The 21,074-nt window shown below is 40.1% G+C and overlaps 1 protein-coding gene across 2 annotated transcripts in view; it reads right to left on the minus strand.

Moving 5' to 3' along the window:
* SLC25A13 (solute carrier family 25 member 13) overlaps positions 1-21,074 on the minus strand; it is a 174,966-nt gene that overhangs the window by 124,465 nt on the left and 29,427 nt on the right. For both annotated transcript variants that reach the window (XM_019729757.2, XM_019729758.2), the window contains exon 3: positions 15,185-15,327. In XM_019729757.2, the coding sequence (XP_019585316.2) occupies positions 15,185-15,327 (143 nt within the window). The remainder of the gene's footprint in view (positions 1-15,184; positions 15,328-21,074) is intronic.

The following is a 21,074-nucleotide window of genomic DNA, read 5'->3' on the forward strand; positions in this document are numbered from 1 at the left end:
GAGACAGGGTGAAGGGGATAGGCATTTTAAGCCAGACTTCTCTGAGGATACCTTGTTATACGAGGTCAGACAATTAAGTTTGTGAACTCATCCTAGAAAAAGTGCTGCAGGCCTCATTGCTGAGTATCACTGTGGTCACCTTCGAAGTACTCCCCTTGGGAAGCTATGCACTGATGCCAGTGCCTAGTCCACTCTTCAAAGCAACTTTGGAACTCTTTTTCTGGAATGGCCATCAGAGCTGTCATTGTACTACCCTTGATGTGCTGAATCTCATCAAAATGTCTTTCTTTCTATATTTCCTTTATCTTTGGGTAAAGAAAGAAGTCACTGGGGGCCAGATCAGGTGAGTAAGGAGAGTGTTCCAATACAGTTATTTGCTTACTGGCTAAAAACTTCCACACAGACAGTGCCGTGTGAGCTGGTGCATTGTCGTGATGCAAGAACCATGAATTGTTGGCAAAAAGCTCAGGTCGTCTAACTTTTTCACGCAGCCTTTTCAGTACTTCCAAATAGTAAACTAGGTTAACTGTTTGTCCAGTTAGTACAAATTCATAATGAATAATCCCCTGATATCAATAAAGGTTAGCAACATTGTCGCAACAAGTTCACGAACTTAATTGTCAGACCTCATATTGTATTGACTTGGGAAACATGTTTTACATATTCAAAAATTAAGACTAAAAGAAAAAAAGCAGCCCCTAAAAACTGAAAACAAGCTGAAACAAATGAATCTAATCATATATCAAGTTGTTGGCAAAACCACACAAAGAAATGAATTGCTTCAAATAACCTTAGAACACAATATTTTCACTGTATAAATTTACTGGGATCCATACTAATAAGCACAAATAGAGCTGAAAAGAAATTTTAAACTTCATTCACCATCTAATTATTAGCAGCAATACTGGTGTTATTATTTAAAATATATCCTACATCTTTTATATGTAATTATGTGAACATTGTTAGTATATAAGACTTTCAATAAGAGTAAAGAGATAAACAAAAATCAAAGAAATAAAAATATTTTCAATTTAATTTTGTCAATTGTTTAACTTTAAATCAGAAATACCAGTATGAACTGAAGACATTTTCCCCCCACTATCCACTGAAAAGATCTAAAAGCAATGACAACCCAAAAGTAAGGAGCACTCCTAACACCCAGACTATGGTCTCTAAATACAACTTGCCCATTAAAAAAAAATAAGGGCTCCATGGAGGAGTGGATGGTTCTGGGTCTGGAGCAGGAGACACATAAAATAGCATACTGTTTTGTCAGAAAGCAAGTAACCTATCAAATATTAATGGTTCCTATCAAAAAGGACTCAGGAGAAAATATAAAAGGGCTCCCACTGGCCAAAAATGAGATAAACACATTTGATTAAAACATACCAAATGTATATTTAAAAAACATATGAGTTCACAATACTCAATAAAAAAAGGTTCCCATCTCCCCCTCAAAAAAACCCAACTCACTGGATCTCGAAAATTATTATAGCACCAACTCCTTATGCTGAAAATTGGCTCTAATTCAAGGCAGTAACTTCTGATTGACTCCTGTTTCCAACATAAACTTCTCCCAGGAAATCTAGATCCAAACATATAAGAGCCTACCTTTCAACTGCATGTTTAATAGGCACTTCAATATATATGTTTTAATTTAAGTATAGTTGGTATACAATACTATATTAGCTTCAGGTATACAATACAGTGATTTGACATTTATATACCTTACAATGTAATCACCCCACTAATTCTAGTAATCATCTGTCACTATGCAAACTTACCACAATATTATTGACTATATACCCTTCACCATTTTCACCCATCCCCCCACCTCGCTTCTTTCTGGCAACTGTTTGATCTGTTTCTATGAGTCTGTTTTTGTTTTGTTTGTTCATTTGCTTTCTTATTTTATTTTTTTTAGATTCCACATATAAGTGAAAACATACGGTATTTGTCTTTCTCTGTCTGACTCATTTCACTTTACATAATATCTTCTAGGTCCATTCATGCTGTCACAAATGGCAAGATTTCATTCTTGCCATTGCTGAGTAATGTTCCACTGTGTATATACACCACATCTTCTGTACCCTTTCATAGGCACCTCTATATTAACAAACATATCGTATATGACTTAGTTTTACTTCCAAACCTATTCCTCCCCAAGAATTTCCTTTGTTATTTAGACTACTCTTCTCCCACATCTCGTATCCAATCTATCAAGAAAATCCCAAATCTGACCATTTCTTACCATGTTTATAACTAGCTCTCTACTCTTGCCATCTTTTGCCTTTCTTTCACTTTTGCCCATTTCCTTTTATCCTCTACAAATCAGCCAGGATGATCCTTTCAAAATTTAACTCACGCCACGTCAGTCCATGCTAAAAACTCGCCAGTGACTTTTACTACACTTGGAATGAAATTCTGTAAAATCTTTAATAAGATATAATCTGGCCCCTGGAGACGTTTTTGGCTTCTTCCACTTTCCTACTCATCCGTCTCTAGCCAAATTGGCCTCCTTGCTGCACTTAAATGTGGCAAGCACCTTGTCATCTCAGGCTCTGCATCTGTTATTTCCTCCACCTAGAAAGCTCAACTCATAGAAGCTCACATGGCTCACTCTCTCACTGAAGTCTCTTCCCAAATGTCACATTTCAAAGAGGCCTTCCTGACCACCCTATCGACCACGGCACCCCAGAACCCACAGTCACTCACCATCCCCTTCCCTTGCTTTAGGAGATACAGGGACCTGTCTCTATATCATCCATATCTATTGGTTTACATTGTTTATCTGCTATATAAAAACACAATGTTTACTGTTTTGTTTAGAACACCTGGCACATCGTTGGTGCCAATAAACATTTGTTAAATGAGTTAATCTGAAATTAACCTAAATTTTTCAAATATCAAGATTGTCTGTTTGTAACACAAGATCACTTTACCTTACCATAATGTATCCTTTATTACAGAGACTAAGTTATTCTACAATTTCTATGAAAGTTAAACAGTTATCTTTTTTCACCTCTTACTTTTCCAGACTGAAGATCCCAAAGCCTTTACATCAGATTGCAACGGAAGCCTTATCCTCAAACACCTTCATTAAAGTCGAGAATTTCATCTTTTTTAGAGGAAGTGACTCATTGACAATTATGCCACAATCAATGGGAAACTTAATAGGCACTAAATATCCTCACGTTTCACTTCAGGAATTCCTCACAACTTAGCACAAGACTTTTAATTTAAGCAACCGCCACATCCTGTGCCTATGACACTGACACTGCAGAGAAACAGATTTGCAAGTAGCCAGGAAACAGCTCACATTTATTTCCTTTCCTTTAAAAGCTTAGACTTGAGTTTTAAACACCTACAATGTAGATGAAGCAAGATCAGAAAACCGAACAAGGAAAGTGGGAGGGAACAGTATTTGCACATTTGAACATTTTCGAGTGCTTGCATGTGTTTGGAAGAGTGAAGAAGGGTTGGCCCAGTAAAGATAAATATTCTGAGAACATGGTACCTCAAGGTTAAGTCTAATAGTAAAAGGGAAAAAGTGTTCCGGAAACTATTTCTAGGTTAAAAAAAAAAAAATGTGAGGACAGTATTTCATAAGTATGTGGGTGTGGATGACAGTCGGGATAGGTCTTGTGAAGGTTTTAGGTGCACCTTACATTGGCCAAATAATTAATCTTAGAGTTTAAGAACCTTGCAAAAGGCATCAGAACTTTTAAACAAAGACATATGCACCATTCTCGTGCAAAGCTCCATTTTTAATATTAATATTCTTAATACACAGAAAGTTCCATGGTAGAGCAGGTTGGGCATAAATCAAAAAGAACGAGGTCCAAATAATAGTTCCAGAATTTACTAGCTGTATAAATTTGACTAGCTATATAATTATTTAAACTCTCTTATTCTGCACCTCCTTCTGTAACAGAGGGGTGAAAGTACCTATTTCAAGAATTTGTTATGAGGATTAAATAAGAAAACGGGTGGAAATTTTAAGCTGTGGTTCTGGAACTGTCTATGTGCTCAGGAACTATTTGCTTCCATCATCCTTTAGTCTAACCACCTAGAAGGAAAAAAAAAATTAGTAGAGCCCCAATCCCACAAAATATTTTTCCTCTGAAAGTTCTTCAAGTAATAACACTGCCCCTCCCCAGGCCTCTGCAAGTATCCCTCTCTCCCAGCACACACAGGTTCCGGAGCCCACTGGGGTTCATCCCATTGAGCCCTTTATCCTGTACACACTGACCTCCACCAGCGGCCAAGACCCCCTGGGGACCCTTTATCGCCCACATCTAATCCCCATGGAGCTCTGCATTTTCCCAATTCTTTCTTCATTGTGCCTTCAAGATTTCACAGTTCATGATGAGCAAAATCTCACCCTCAATCCCTTTGCTAAAAGAAATCCCTTTCTGAGGAATCCTCTAACTACCCCTCCATGTTCTTGCTCTAACCAATACCTGGCTCTTCCTGGAGGTCAGTGCTTCCTCTGCAGCCACCTCTTGAGCAGCGAGGGGCTTTCCTCTGCAGCCCTGGGTTGCACAAGGCTTATGAGCAGGGTCGGTATTCTCCTTCACCCCCACTGCATCTTCCAGGCCGTCACCCTACCCTTTCGTCCTTACCCCCAATTCAAATACTCACGTCACTGACTATACCACTCAGCACCCCTCCTTATTTCTGTCACACACGAACTCCTCCTGATTTGTGTCGCTCCCCCACCACCACACCGTATTTTAGCTTCTGGCTCACTGATACGTTCTTCAACCCCACTCCTACCTTAATTCTCAATGGTTTCAATATATTATACATATCCTTCAACACACTAATCTTTCAAATACCTAGGACTCCCGATTACTTGAACTCCTCCCTCCAAAGATCTTTTCTCCACCCTTCCTCAGTCACCCACTCCCAAGGTCTAGAATTTTGCCATTACCAATAACTGCAATATGGCCTTATTCTCAATGTCATGCATCTCAATGTCTGGCCACTATCTTCCAGTCTTCCTGCTCACTCCTTCTTAGACCCCAACTTCAACAATCTTTGACCACACTGAAACCCACAATTCAATAAGCCTACCACCTTGTCACTGCCTCCTACTCCAGTGTCCTCTCTTGGCCCCTTATCCATAGTTAAATCTGTAGTCAATCATTATAATTGCTCCCTTGCATGCCCTTCACCTCCATGGAACTTCTACTCTGGATTATTCAACAGCCAATGCCCTCAACACTGGTTATATCCAACATTTCCTACTCTATGCCAGGAGCTAAGCAGCTGAACTTGACTGGAAGGCACACAGACACACTTACTGGTTTCTCTTTGAATTTCATGACCACAAACCCTCAGGTGGGCCCTCCAATGAGTCTTGCCTAACACGCTGTGTTCCCTTGTCTATTCACCCTCCCACTTCCAGGTGACTATTGAGCATATTCTCCTCTCTCAAACTGCCAATGCCTCAATCTGCATACTCATCTATTTCCCAGAGAAAAACCAAAGAATTCAGAAGAAAACCTCCCTCACATTCCACTAGATCTATACTGCATCTCTATCCTATATTCTACCTGCCCTTCCATTTTTCTTGCTCAGTATTTCTCAAACTTTTGGATTTCAGGATCCCTTTAGATGCTTACGAATTATTGAGCATTTCAAAGAGCTTTTATTTATGTAGATTATAGCTATCATATTTACTATGTAAAAAATTAAAACTGATAAATTTAAAATTTATTAATTCATTAATTCACAATCCTATTACACAGCAATATAAATAGCATTTCTATGAAAAATACATTTTCTAAAATAAAACATACTAAGGGAAAAAGTAGTTTTATGTCTGCAAATCTCTTTGACTTCATGGAAGACAGGTGCATTCAATCTATTTATTATAATATGTTGTTCTGGTGGAAGGATATGAAGGATTTCAGCTTCACACAGATTCATAGTTATAGAAAAGAAAGTGGTATTTTAATAGCCATTTTAGTTAATTGTGGATATTCTACGATACAACACCAAATCCCAACAACAGTTTCTTAAAGATTACCAATGTGGAATCTGAAACTGTATCAATGAACTTTTCCCCTTTCTGTTAGTACATTAAAATCACATCATTAATATCACCACTAATTACATCAGAAAAATCTTTAAGTGTTGGGAAGCTGTTACATGAAAACTTTCATTCGTTCAAATAAGTCATTCTTTCAAATAAAAAAAGGTGTTCAGTGGGGGGGACAGCGGGGACTAGCTCAGGTCGCAACTCAAAACAACTGCTCAATTGCTTTCCCCTAGATAACTGTTAGAGGACAGTGAGCAGTTCATGTGTACTTTCCATTTCGTCACTCAGAATTGTAAAATGACATCTATTCAAGGGTGAGATTTAACAAAAATCATTATTTTTTACTGCTTCTTCAAGGCCATTATGAAGCGGAATTGGCATCATCATCATTATCACTACTGCTGTTACTGGAAATGTGTGGTGGTAAGGAAATATTGACTGCTCATGCTGTTTGGCTTGGTGGCACTGCTTCATTAGAGTTAAGGCACCAGCAGTTTTACCCACCATTGCTTTTAGAATCATCAGTTCAAATACAACACAGTGAAAAAGGCAGATCTCATCTTAACATGACCATGTAAACAGTTTTGACCTCACGGACTTCTTGAAAAGGTCTCAGAGACTCCCAGGGGCCCACAGACCACACTTTGAGAACACCTGTTCTCGATGAACTCTCCACGTCCTCACAAGAGACCACCTCTCTCACAGACAATACACTAGAATTGCTTCCTTTTCTCTCCTACAGTGTCAATTCTCCACTCTCAGAAGAGTCATTCCCATCAGCATACATGGTGCTTTATTTATCCACCTTTAAAAGACCTTCTTTCACCTTCCTTCCCCCTCCAGCATGGCCCCATTTCTCACCTTCCCTTGACAGCAAAACTCTCCAAAAGAGGGTCTGTCTGGATTGGCATATAGGAGAAGAAGGGGGAACAGGAGGAGGGCTACCCACACATATGAATGAGAAGTGAAATCAACACCTAGTCATTAATCAACCCTTTCTGGAATTAAAAAGAAAAATAAACCCAGGCACCTGACATTCCTAAAGGTTTTCTAATATACCAGCGACATAATACAAACCTTTTTAAGAATTCTTTTTAATTTTCTCCTCGCAGACAGTGTCTAGCCACCACATTGCCCGCACCCCCCTATGATTTCAGACATCAAATATTAACACAAAGTGAGTAATGCAAAAAGAAAGGGGGCTAATCAGACACTTTGAGAGAAAGAAAAACTAACACTGATTCAATGAGAGCTGCTAATGAGGCTTTTTGTTTTGGTAGATTAATTTGGGAGTCTGATGACTAAGAAGAAAATTTAAGCTTCTCAGGTGACTGATGGTGATTATTATCAAGTTTTTTTTTTTTAAATAAAAGACATGCCTTTGCTTAATTCTACAGTTTATGAATTTCATGTGTTTAACTGAAATCTGCATCCACCCTACAACGGTAGAAAACTTTCCTTATTACCAAATTGAAAGACCTCCTCTTATTGATTCTGCATTATCCTTGACCGGTGATGAGTATTTCAGACCGTGAACTGCTGATGTTTAAATACATTACCCTAATACTCTTTAAGCATTGCCAATTGTAAACCTCATTAACTCCCAGCATGTGGCCTAGGCCTGGATTTCATCGAGACAGCCTCACAAAACGAAAACAGGTATATAAAAATGATTTTATCATCAACAACATTACATGCTCTTTCACCTTGTGAAGTATTTAAAAGGCCGTATTTTTTTTTCCTCAGAAGGATAAATAGCAACCATAGGAAAGGCAAAGAACACAACGTTATTTATATAGCCACACATTTTAAAAGCCTAGATTTCTTTTTCACCTTTTCTTCGTCTACACCCTTATTCCTCCTGCCTCAAAATAGACATTGTTCCAGGACTGGTTCTATGCACTCAGAACAGAAAGGAATTATTTGGGGATGCTGATTCCGTTGGTACCATTTTGATTCAACAAAAGGGGACTGATAAAATAGAAAGTTGGACATGTCAGCTTGTCATTAAGTAATCAGAATTTCTGACATTTCCTTTTTGCCATAAAGAGGCAACTTTTGTTTTGCACGGAGTGAAAAGAGGTTCCATCCTTGAAATAGAAAACGTGTATGTGGTAAATTCGCAGGCGATCCTAGCAAATCGATTTGATGCCAAAGCCACCCAGCACTCGCTCCACAACCAGAGGGGGCGGCCCTGTAACAGGGAGCAAGCATCCTGAGCCCAGGAGGCCAGGCACCAACACCTCCAGCTTCTTGGGGCACCATTTAGTCTCCCCAGGTGAGATCAGGTACTAGTGGAAACAGCCTTTGAACCTGAGACCTCTCTAATAAGACATCTGTTAATAACAAAAACAAACAACAAATAGAAACATGTTTGCAACACTCAAAGGGACACCCTCACATTTGTTTTTACCTTGTTCTTAGTACATAGCTGTGTGAACAATGTATAAAAGTTACACTTACATCTACACAAAGAAAGCCTCATTCTTATTTTAAACAGACATAATAATGAAAACCAAATCTGAGACACATCAAAAACCATACAAACAAATCCAACAGCAAGCAGAGAATTCACACTGTTCAGCTAAGGTAATAGGGCCTGAGAAGCCTTTAGACACCTCGCCCCTCCTCCACTTCCCCCTCACCCGCAATCCCTCACCCCCAGGGACAAGCCCTCTTCACCCACAAGATGCAGCAAACATAAGACTTCCAGGCCTAGGCAACCAAAGTTTCTTCTCATCTCCCTCAAAGTACTTCACAAAATGAGTACATCCATCATTAAATTGACTAAAACAGTAAAATTCAGGGAAATCTAAGCCAACAGGCAGTTAGAAGGGAAGGGTAGGGACCACTGAAATCAAAGAACATTAACAGTAAGTATGCTGTAGCATAGGGAAGTCGTCCCAATCCCCTGACTCAAATTATCCTTTGATGGCTCTCCATTCTCTTAGGATAAAGACCCCTAATCCTTAATATGAAGTAGAAGGTCTTACACAGTCTGGCCACAGCCCACCTCTCCCACCACCATGCTCCAGACATGCCAGCTTGTGCATCTCAGCATGTGACTATGTCCTTTGCAACCACTGTTCCCTCTGTCTGCAGTGCTCTCTCCTTTGTCCCCAACTCCCCGTCATTCCCCTTCCTCAACTCCTATAGCTCAAATGTCATCGGGAAGTCTTTCCGGACCTTTCAGTCGGCATGAAGCCCCTTTTATCGTCCCTCACACCACACCTATCCTTCACAAGACTCATCACAACATCAATCCACATTTTTTTGTGGTTCTCTAACACCTGTCCACTCCACTACATTAGAAGAGGGCACGCATCATGTTTGTCCAACTCATCAGTTATCCTCAACATACAGCATAGAGCAGGCAGAGAGGAAGTGCTCAGACAGCTGTGAATGACAGACTGGACAGCACTCTGCGAGAGGCACGGGGGGCTGACCAAGTCACGACCTCATGAAACATGAAATTAAAATCAGGAGTGCTCCAAAAAAACATGATCCCCTTTACCAAAAGTTCATGCAGTACACAGGTGTTTAACTTCCACGCCTAGAGTTCAGCCCAACCCTACACATAGGTGAAGCCTTCAGGAAGGAGCCGTACCCTCACAGAGACGGTTTGCAGCAGTGTGCAGGGGTCTCTGCCAAGAAAAATGCCCAGATCTAGCCAAAAGCTACCACTGTTTGGGGGCATGAGACTAGTTGGTCTTTGTCCCCAATAAACTCTTTGCTACTGCAGGCTTTCTAATTCCCCAGAGAAAACAGCTATATGAGGGTATTCATTTCCTATGGTTGCTTTAACACATTACCACAAACTACGTGGCTTAATACAACAGAAATTCATTCTGTCTCAGTTCTGGGGACCAGAAGTCTGAAATCAAGGTGACAGCAGGGCCAGCTCCCTCCAAAGGGAGATTCTTTAGGGGAGAATTCTTCCTTCCAGCTCTTCCAGCTTCTGGTGGCCCCAGGTGTTCCCTGGCTTGTGGCCACATTACTCCAATCTCTACTGACTCCTCCTCTTACCAGGGTTTGTGTCAAACCTCTGACTCTTATAAGGATACTTGTGATAGCATGTAAGGCACTGATAATTCAGGGCAATCTCGTCATCTCAAAATCCTTAATTTAATCTTACCTACAAAGACATGTTTTTCAAATAAGGTCCCATTTCCAAATTCCAGAGATTACCGTGTTTCCCCGAAAATAAGACCTAGCCAGACAATCAGCTCTAATGCATCTTTTGGAGCAAAAATTAATATAAGACCCGGTCTTATTTTATATAAGACCGGGTATATAATATAATATATAATATAATACCGGGTCTTATATTAAATTTTGCTCCAAAAGATGCATTAGAGCTGATTGTCTGGCTAGGTCTTATTTTGGTGAAACACGGTATGACTTGATGTCTTCGGGTAGCCATTACACGGCCTACTACAATGAGTAACCTAGAATACGAACGAGACCGTCTATTCTCCCAATACTCCTGGGCGTTCATAACATAAAGGCATAAAACCTTCTTAGTAGATTTGCCTAAATTTAGTCAACAAACAGGTGAAGCCGAGGCCAGACACTGGAGATATTAAAATACGCAGGACCTGGTTTGTACACTCAAGAAACCACAGCTAGTGGACATTAGTACCTACCTAAAAATGAGTATTTATAGATTCACTATGACCTCTGGGTCAGCACAGCTGTCATTATTTTTACATCCTGAAATTGTCACTCTACACATAGCTTTTCAAAATTTAATACAGTTATGCACTAAAATCCTTCTGGCCACACAAGCTAGGTGATTATGCCCCCCAAAGAGCATAGCCAGACAATGAATGGGGCCCACACCAGCGCTTCTCCACTGTTTACCAGGTGTGTTGTGCTTCCATGGGCCAACATGGGGATTCTGACATGTATGTTTTTAAAGGAACAGTACTATGATTTGGGACAATGATTTGTGACGTGAACTTGACAAATGCTACGCTTCCAAAGAAAGGGAAAGGAAGAGGAACTGAAGGCATTCGCAGTTTTACACTGAGAATAGATACATGGTTATACCTATTTGTGCAGGAGACACTGAGGAGCTGTGTGTCAGAGTTAGGGTTAGAAAAATGGCACATGAACATCAGATTGGCTGAGGCTCAGACACTTGCCCTTTGCTATGGCTCCGTAAGCTTAACCATTAGGTTGGTGCAAAAGTAACTGTGGTTTAAAAGGTTAAAAATAATTGCAAAAACCACAATTACTTTCGCACCAACCTAATACCTCGGAAGACTTCTTTGACTCGCTCAGTCCTTTTGGAAAGAATTATCACAATGCATATGATGAGCTATAAAATAGTTCTATCCTTAGACCCAGGAATCTTTCTCTTCTAATTTCTTTCTAAGGAAGTAATTAAACGGAAGGGGGAAATGTCACATGCATGTGAAGATCCTCACTGCAATATTACCTATTTTAGAAAACGAGACACTGAAGTAACTCTACAAATGCATGATTTCATAAAGTATGGTACATTCATTTGATAGAAAATGATGAAGTTATTTAACACTGTTAATGTGAACAGCATATAAAAATATGAAAATTGATTGATACAGTCTGAAAGATTATAAAAGAGAATTACAATTAAAATGAATTCTGTTTACGAAAAATATCGATGCCGTTTAACAAAGCACGGAAGATATAAAAAGTTCAATATATCTGTCTCAAGATGAGAAGATTGTGAGTAGTTGTTTTCCCTTTTGAAACTGAGTTGTTCCCTGTTAACAGTTTTCGGAACTGGAAAAAAATAAGTCAGCCAAACAGCAATAGATTGAGGCCATCTAATATTTTCTCTGTCACAGTAAAACACTGAGAATACAGATAATACAAAACCTGAAAGAAAATGTCAGGTTGAAGGGGATTACGAGATTATGAGAGGGCGCAGTTCAGAACATGGGAAAGGTCAAGATCGTTGGAGCCAGACAGGCCTGGGCACCTTTCGGCAGAAAACTGCTTGATCACTGAGAGCCTCAGCTGTCTCGTCTGCAAAACCAGGAAAACAAAGCCAACATTTCAAATGTGCTTTAAGCTTTTGAAAAAATACATATGTTATGTTATATTATATTATAGATATAACCTTGTTTCATCTAATGAACTTACAGCTGTATTTTTGGAAAGCATGTGCAAAAAGAAAGAGGAAAAGCATGGCATGTGTGTTAATGGGGATGAGGAAGGAAAAGAAGGCAAAGTAGATCAGAAGAGATTACAATTATGTAAATTAATGCCCATAAATATATTAATGTAATTAGGAACCAAAATGCTCACTGAAAGAGAGAAGCGGATACAAAATAAAAGACAAAGAAAAAAATCCTGTAATGTTAAGTGGAAATAGGAAACGTCATGATGAACTTTTGATTTTTTTTTTTTTAAGTGTATTTCCCCAGCTCTTTCCACCTGAAAGTCAGAGAAGCAGTAATACCCCAGTAACAATAAGCCAGTTGTCAGTTCTTTGTTTCTGAGCACTACTCCCAACTGAAAAGAACCAGGGTCTCTTGGAGAACAGAGTGATTTCCAAGTCAGAGGCAGGAAAAATCCAAAGTGAGCCTAGAACATCTTATTTGCCAAAAGCAAGGAGCCCTCAAAGGCTCAGGATACAGGAGCCAGCTTGGAAATACACCCACAGACCACACTGGGACAACTTTATCATCTAAGGCAATAACAGTAATAAATACATTGAATTTAAAATAAATAAACCCCTGTATTTATACTGATATAAAGGTTAAGGGATAAAGAAATGGGAACGGAGGTAAGAAAGCTTTTCTTTACCAGAGAATGGTAGACAATAAATAGAGAAGATAGAATTTTAAACAGCACCAATTTCCAAATCCCAGTGTAATTACTGATTCAGGAAAGGATCATCACGGATACTAAAACTGTTGGGTGAAAGGCTGCTGGGAAACAGGATATCCACACATTCTCAAAGCATTCTATCTACTAATTACAAAACAAATGGTCCCTACACAATGAAATATCGAGCGGACACCACCTTAGTTAGCCAAGTGATCAAACTCAGTATCGTCCATGCTGGGACAGCATGCCTCCTGAGAAGCTACAACGGGCAGTACAGAATCTTTCCTAACCTGCACCCCCAAATTTAACAGGAATCCAGGCAGGCAGGAAGAAACGATCAGACTAGTCCAGAACATGGGAACTTCAACAAAATAACTGGGCCGGCATTTTAAAAGTCAATGTCATAAGAAAATAATAAGCGGCAAGGGTCTGTTCTAGATTAAAAGAGATATAACACCTAAATATAATACAAAAAAACTTGACTGGATCCTGGATTTAAAAAAAAAAAGGCAATGAGGCATTTAAGGTGAGCATGGGTGGAGAGATCTGGTATATTTGAATATGGACTGGTTATTAGATGATACCTGACATGATTTAATTCTCCTAAGTATGATAATAGTATGGTGGTTATGTAGGAGAATGTTGTTATTCTTAGAAGATAAATGCTGAAGTCTTATGATGTCTGCAATTTACAGTTAACTAGTCCAGCCACAAAAGGAAGTTATGTGTGTGTGTGTGTGTTTGCATGTAGAAAGTGTGCATGTAAAAAGAGAGCACAAAGGTAGGAAAAATGTTAACAATCAGTCAATCTATGCAAAGGGCATATACTGGGTGCTCATTGTATTCTTCTTTTAATGTTTCTGTAGTTAAAAAAATTTATACTATCAAGTAAGAAAAAAATTTGATCTTAAACATTGAGTCATATAGTTTATATTGCACGTGAGCTTGTTCATCCTTCCTCTGAATCATGAGCACAGAGGGTGTGGAAGCAAACAATTTCCTCAAAGAAACCTTTGCTAGAATAAATCTTTGCTCCATCTAGCTCTTGCTTCAACAGTGCTAATATGAAATATACCTCACTCTCTCCCTGCACCACTCCAGGGAGGCCCTGTGAGAGAACAAAGGCCTACTCATACATGACATTATTTTCCTACCAAGCAAAGCCCCTGCCTTGGGGTGGAGACAGAAAACAGAAGGAACCCAAATAACTGCTACTGGAACACAGAAAGAAGGCATAATCGAACAATCCTCCAGGATATTACAGGAAGTATAACTGCTAATTTCCTGTAATTCGGCCATTCCCTTCCACTCTGCAAGACCTTCACTTTAGAGGAGGTCATTTCCATGCAAGATGGGACAACAGGTGCATAAATAAGAAAAGGGAAGTGCTGGTAGTAACTGAGAGCATTCACAGTACATGGAGAGGTTGTATGTCAAACTGATGCACGTGGAAAAATCAGACACGTCACAGAGAAAGCTCAGCGCTAGAGAATAGCACCCCAGAAGGGCAGGTAACTGCAATCTGTCAAAGGGCATGATGGCAAGCTGCAAGCACAGAGGGCTGGGTCTACCACAGTTTATATAACGAAGGCCGGTTCCTGTAGATTATTCTTGGCTACCAGGGGACACTGGTGTTCGTTAGTAGCAAGAGTTTGGAGCCAACACTCTCTCTTCATGATAAAAGCCAACAGCAATCTCACACAGCTTAGGAAGGACTCATCTTAAAAATGGAAACAAAGACAGGAGGGGATAAAAAATCCAAAGGCATTTCGCAAATGTCCTATTTGATCTTAATGGTTCAGTCGCCCTCTTCCAGCTTGGGTAGAACACCTTTCATGGGGATTTGGAATCATACTATTCTGCCTGTGACTCTGGCATTTAATCACATGTTAGATTTAAAAGTTATTTGAGCAGAGAAACATTACAGAAACATTATGTTCTTAGAGCTATGTTGTACATGTACTCACAATTTTTACAGTTGCCTTGAAAAATAACCAATACACATACAAACACTCTGGAATATCTTCATACGACTACAATTGCTCTATGAAACTATAAATAGTTCTTTAAACAATGTCAGAAAATACACACATAGAATCCCAACTGCGATAAGAATACTGAAGGAAATGTTACAGGTATTATTCTTAAAATAATGTATTAATTATAATAGGTAGAAAACAATGCTCTTAAGATGTGGGGAGGTATTATATATGTAGTGACTTTATATTTATATTGCAACAGACTTTATATTCAAGCAACAGACAAGCTGTTTCAAACAAAAAAGTTAAATGTAATAATTAAAAATAAACATACCCATCTTTGGTCTGATCCACTACGCCACTTAAAAGTTCCACAGTCTTAGGATTAGGCTGGCTTTCTCCAAAAATGTTCAAATATCGAGTGACAAAGTCATTGGGGGACATGAAAAATTCACCCTTTTTTTCAACACTTGCATACTGTTTAAAAAAAAAAAAAGATTTTATTTTCAAAATTATATAATCATAACATTAATAACTGAAAAAGCTGAAAACATTCAAAGGATAAAATATCAGATATGATAATATTCTCTTCACAAAGGCAGTTATTTCCCATCACTTAAAAAAACAAAACAAAAAATAAGTTTAGCAAGTTTGACGTTTATACCCGAGCTTCTCAAGTGGGGACAGCTTAGCCTCACTGTCCAGCTTACAAACAGCAACATCTCCTAAGAGCCAAGTGCATCTATGAGAATTAGCTGTCTCTCTATATAAACTGCTTTTCTGGAGTGGAGTTCTCTAGCTCTGAGCTTCCTCCATTTGTGTTTATTTTCCCCACAGGGGACATCTGGCAATGTCTGATGACAATTTTGATTGTCATAACTTGGGGGGCAGTGATGCTACTGGCATCTAGTTGGTAGAAGCCAGGGATGCTGCTAAACATCGTACAATGCACAGGATTTCCCCCACAACAGAGTGATCCTGCCCAACTAGCAACAGTGCTGAGGTGGAGAAACCCTGGGTGACAGAAATTTGGAAAGACAACTTAATGTCTTGTTCTTTAGCAATGACATGGAGCTTTTATCAAAAGTAGCATTGATTATGAAGTCATGGATGAAAACAACCTAATTCTTTTGCCCATTCCTGCCTCAAGGGCATCAATGATGCAAGAAAAGATAACAAACAGGATGAGCTGGAAAATAAACTATTAACTGCATGGCTTCGTGTGGGATTTTATGGAAGCAGGTATGAAATGCTGCTCTGGTTAGTGTCCTCTCATCTTTAGAGCAGAAATGGTCAAGAAGAACTAGGTGGCATATAACGCTTTTTCACAGCATTCCCCTAGGTCTTGCCTTTAGTGTGATGCATTCCAGCTCACATAAGTGGGAACCTGCTAATTCCTGCTCCAAAGAACCCCAGAGACTGTGGGAACTGTGAGAAACCACTTGGGGGGTCATATGCATACGGTGCCTCTTGATCCTGGGGACAGAACAGTGATTTGGGGAAATGGGGGTGGGCAGGAGGTGAGGACAATGAGCTACACAAAGAACAGGAATCGATGGGTGACAGGAACCAAAATGGTGGCCACCGTGATGGGGCACACAATGAAGTGAGGTACAATGACAGCATCTTCATTCCCTCTGTAAACCCAGACTTAAGCCCAATTAAAACTGTTTTAAAAAGTCACTTGTTATTTCTATACTTTAATGCTCCTGACAGATAAGCTCTTGCTTAGAAGCTCAGTAACAAGCTTTGGAGTCCCTCGGGCCTCGGCTATGCAGAGCTCTGCTTTTGCTTCTTATTAGTTTGACCTCAGGTAAGTAACTAATACTTTCTGGGCCTCTGGCTCCTCACCTGTAAAATGGGATAACAAAATTACCTGCTTCATAAGGTTGATGCTAGAAATAAAGCAATAATCATGGAATATACTTAGCACTGCCCTACACACAATAAGCAATTTATAAATGTTCTGTTATTACTGGGTTTTACGTAACATTTTTTTAGCATAATACAAAAGAAAAGCTCCAAAATGGCCCAATAATCCTTCTGTTCTTCAGTTAGCATTGAATTCGGCTTTTTGGAAATGTAGAATTCTATTTTGATCTTCCTGAGGCAAAAGCAAGACTGAAATATAAAGAAAATGTCACTGCTAATTACAGTGACGCTATAATTTAGAATTACTCCTATGTTTGCTTATGGTAGTGAATAATTAATTTATTTTAAAACAACTCTTCTCTCACCAATAGACATTTAGATTATTTCCAGTTTTTGGTATTTTTAAATAAAGCTAAGGGAACCAGACTTATATACATTTGTCCAAATTTCTGGCAATTTTCGAAGGCTAGTCTCCTGGAAGAGAAATTGTTGAGTCAAAGGTGAGGAACTTTAAGGCTCTTGCTACTTATTATCACACTGCTTTCCAGAAAATTGTACCAATTTACACTTCCCCCAACAGTGTGCGAATACGCCCTTTCCCCACTTTGTCTATCATATTTGTTGCAAATATTTTTCCAGTTTGATATTTTAATATAATTGACGCTGTAGGTTTTTTCTCCTTTGTAATTTCTTCCATTGCTTCTAAGTTTAGAAACTAGTCCTTCCTCATCTCAAGATTAAATATTCACCCACATGTTCTCATAGTTTTTCTCAAGTATGTTTATCTTTTATCTTTATGTTTCAGTAAAACAACTGGTACATTGTTTTTGTCTGTGGTTGGAAGTAAGGATCCTCCAACTTGAGTGTTTTTCCACTTAATCTCTTGGTTGTCCCAGGACCACACCTTATAGCTATCACACCTTTCAAATGTTATTTAATCCTTCTTTGGGAATAGATTTTCTAAGTGACCTGAAGCCTCTCTCTCCTTTACGATTTCTGGAATTTTGATATGATGAAGTATATACTTACAAAACAGGAAGGCTTTTAGGATTCCTTGCATGACCCAGTGTAATACAAATTGTGATAGTTAATTTTATGTGTCAACCTGACTGGCCAAGGGATGCCCACATTAAACATTGCTTCTGGGTGTGTCTGTGAGGGTGTTTCTGGATGAGATGTGCATTCAAATCTGTGGACTCAGTAAAGTCAACTGCCTTCCCCAGTGTTGGATGGCATCACCCAATTCATGGAGGGCCTAACAGAACAAAAGGTGAAGGAAGGAGGAATTTGCCCCCTTTTTTCCTGCTCCATTGCTTGAGCTGGGATGTAACTTTTTCAGCCCTTGGACTGAGATTTACATCATCAGCTTCCCTGATTCTCAGACCTTCAGACGGGGACTGACCATCCGTTTTCCTTAATCTCCAGTTTGCAGACATCATGGGACTTCTTAGCCTCTATAATGGATGGTGTGAGTCAATTCTTCATAATAAATCTGGATGGATGGATGGATGGATGGATGGATGGATGGATATAGCTAGAGATGGAGAGATCTACTGGGATCACTAGTTAATTCTCTTTATATGCATCTGCTTTTAAATTTTCATCAATGAATATGAACTGTTTTGTCATAAGAAAAAAGTTTTTCAAAAAAAGGAATGAAATCGTTTTCCACTTTTGCCTACAAAAATTTTAAAAATATGTATTATATGCTTTTGTTCATAAAGAATAATTACAAGAATCCAAGTGCAATTCATTAAATATTGCTCCTACAATTTGTAATATGGCCTATTTCCCTCGTGCAGTCCCTTTACCAGTCTTGTTACCTTCTGCGTCTATAGGCATTCAGCTACTTTGGGCTCTACGCTTCTAACAGTACATACCACCTCCTTTGCTCTCCCTTGAGTTAATGGTTTCCTCCTCAATTTCCCCATTCTTATTACTGGCAACCTCCCTGCACCCAGACTACATATCCAGTGGTCATATTTACCTCCCGCTCTCTCTCACCATTATACAAGATCAGTCATTTTCATCTAATAGTCCTTCAAAATGTCTTTAACTTGCCCATTTTCCGTCCCCCCTGCTGCCACAACTCTAATCAAGTTATTAGGGCCTCACACCAGGATTACACCCAAGGCTGCCTAACTCATGGCCTTGCTGCACCAATCAAATCTCAAACCTATCCTCCCTGTGTCACTGGATTACTCAGAAAACCTTCAATGGCTTCCTACTGTTTAGCAGAAAAGCCAAACTCCCAATTATCTTTCTGATTTTGTCACCCACACCCTGTAATACTTGGCACACTCCTTGGCACAGAGTTGAATTTAAATAAACATCTGAAGAACGAGCAAGAATCCTTCAACCTGGAGAAGCTGCTTGCTCCCAAGCCCATCTCCAGGCTCCCTCAGAGGCGTTCCTCTTCCTCGCACTCCCAGGCTGCTCTCCTCCGCGCCTCTCCAGCTCCCACTCATCCCCACGTCTCGTCAAGTTCCCTCACTAAGGAGCCTTCTCTGAGCACTCCCACCGTGGGGACCGCTCCTCCACTTCCTGTGGCACGGGCTTTAACCACACATGGGACCCTTGAGTATGCTGACTTAAGAATCTTTTTTACCTGCCGCTGCCTGTAAATCTGGTCTCCTGTATAAAATCTGAATTCCTGTAAGACATGGTCACTGTTTATACCTATTTTGCACGTCCCACTCACCGCAAAGTTTCACGGTGTTTTATTTAAACTGTAAGCACTCAACACACACCTGTTTAAATCAACATGAAGCAGTATCAAAAGCATTAGGCTGATAAAATACGCATGTCAACATTGAGGTTAGAAGCAACACTGACCACACCTAGATTTCAGCTTCCACATCCAGACAAAACATTAGCCACCACTTATCTCAAGAACAGCTTACATAATAAATTTCAAACACCTTAGGCTAGGAATATCTCACCAGATCCCACCCTACCTACCATTCTTGGACCATTGCCCAAGACCCTACGCCCCAGCCCACTGCATACACCAGGCACTCATAGCTCTTCGCTTTCTACATGCTGTTCCTTTGCCTCAAATGGTCTTCTTTTGCCCCAAAACCCTCCTCCACCTGCTCCATTTGATAAATAAATACCTACTCATCTTCGAGCACAGCTCAAACATCCCCAGTGTAACTTGAACGACCCTCTCTTGGGAGATGGAATGAGCCCCTACATCATCTTCCTGCTAATTAATGCTACATAATGCTTAGCAACCATATTTTTCTTGTTTTACACTTACACACACATAGTGAGATAGTTAAGGGCAGGAGCTGAGGTTTATACATCTTTATAAACCAACACCTAACACTGGCCACTCAGGTTAACAACTTCAAAAAAAGACAGAAAACAGAATTGATTTCAACTGAAGAACATAAAATAAGCCAGATTTGGGTCCACTTTCATCCTCTAGGACACCTCTTTCCTCATCTGTCTCGGTTCCACTGGCTCTCTTTGATCTCCACAGCTGCCAACTCCCCTGCCACCAGCCCCTCAGGTCCGTAGGGTACAATGCCGCTTCTCTCCACCACCCCCAAGCTACAGAGGAATCCCCTCACTAGTTTAACAGACAGGAGGATATTTATTAGGATGAAAAGTTAGGAAAAAGTCACAGAGCATCAGCAAAGGAGTCAGGTTTACAGAGTGCTTACGGCTGATCTGTACTTAACTACAAAGCCCAGCCACAGCAGAGACGTGCCTGGCACCGTCCCCATGGCGCCTCGCCCCATTCTTCCTCCACCACAACACCGTCTGCGGTGGATGGTAAACAAGAGATCCTCCGCGTGCTGAGCCAAGGATTTGTGTTGGTACCACACTACCCAGGCCTGATGAGATCACACGAAACTTTGCCAGATCCACAATCCCTTCCAGAAACTGCTGATCACCGTTTTCTTCAGGGTCAGTTCCCCCACATCATTCCCTCAGACTCTAAGTCACAGAACTCTTGCTCAAAAGCCAGGTAGGCCTAGCCATCCCAAGGGATGACAGCACTTCCTGATCTGGTCCCAAAGATTCCACTCCAGCCCACAGGCCCACTTACACAGAAATCCCACAGGGGGCGCTCCAGAGTTCTGCATGGAATGCATACCCTACCTGGGTCTCCCTGACCAATCTCATTTGTCTCCAGTATAAACTTGCCTGCTATTGAGACATAGCAGCTGGAGGAGACATGTTGTCCCAAAGTCGGATCTTAACCTAGCCTCACCAGCTGCCACGTAGCCTCCAAAGGTGGACACAGCTTTTACCTAGAGTCTTTCCCCTGGATCGTGCCAGAAGATCAGTAAGTATCCAAGATGGGCCATCTATTGAGATACTCCAAGTTGTTCCCATTT

Source organism: Rhinolophus sinicus, linkage group LG09 (genome assembly GCF_036562045.2).
Source record: "Rhinolophus sinicus isolate RSC01 linkage group LG09, ASM3656204v1, whole genome shotgun sequence".
Lineage (NCBI taxonomy): Eukaryota > Metazoa > Chordata > Mammalia > Chiroptera > Rhinolophidae > Rhinolophus > Rhinolophus sinicus.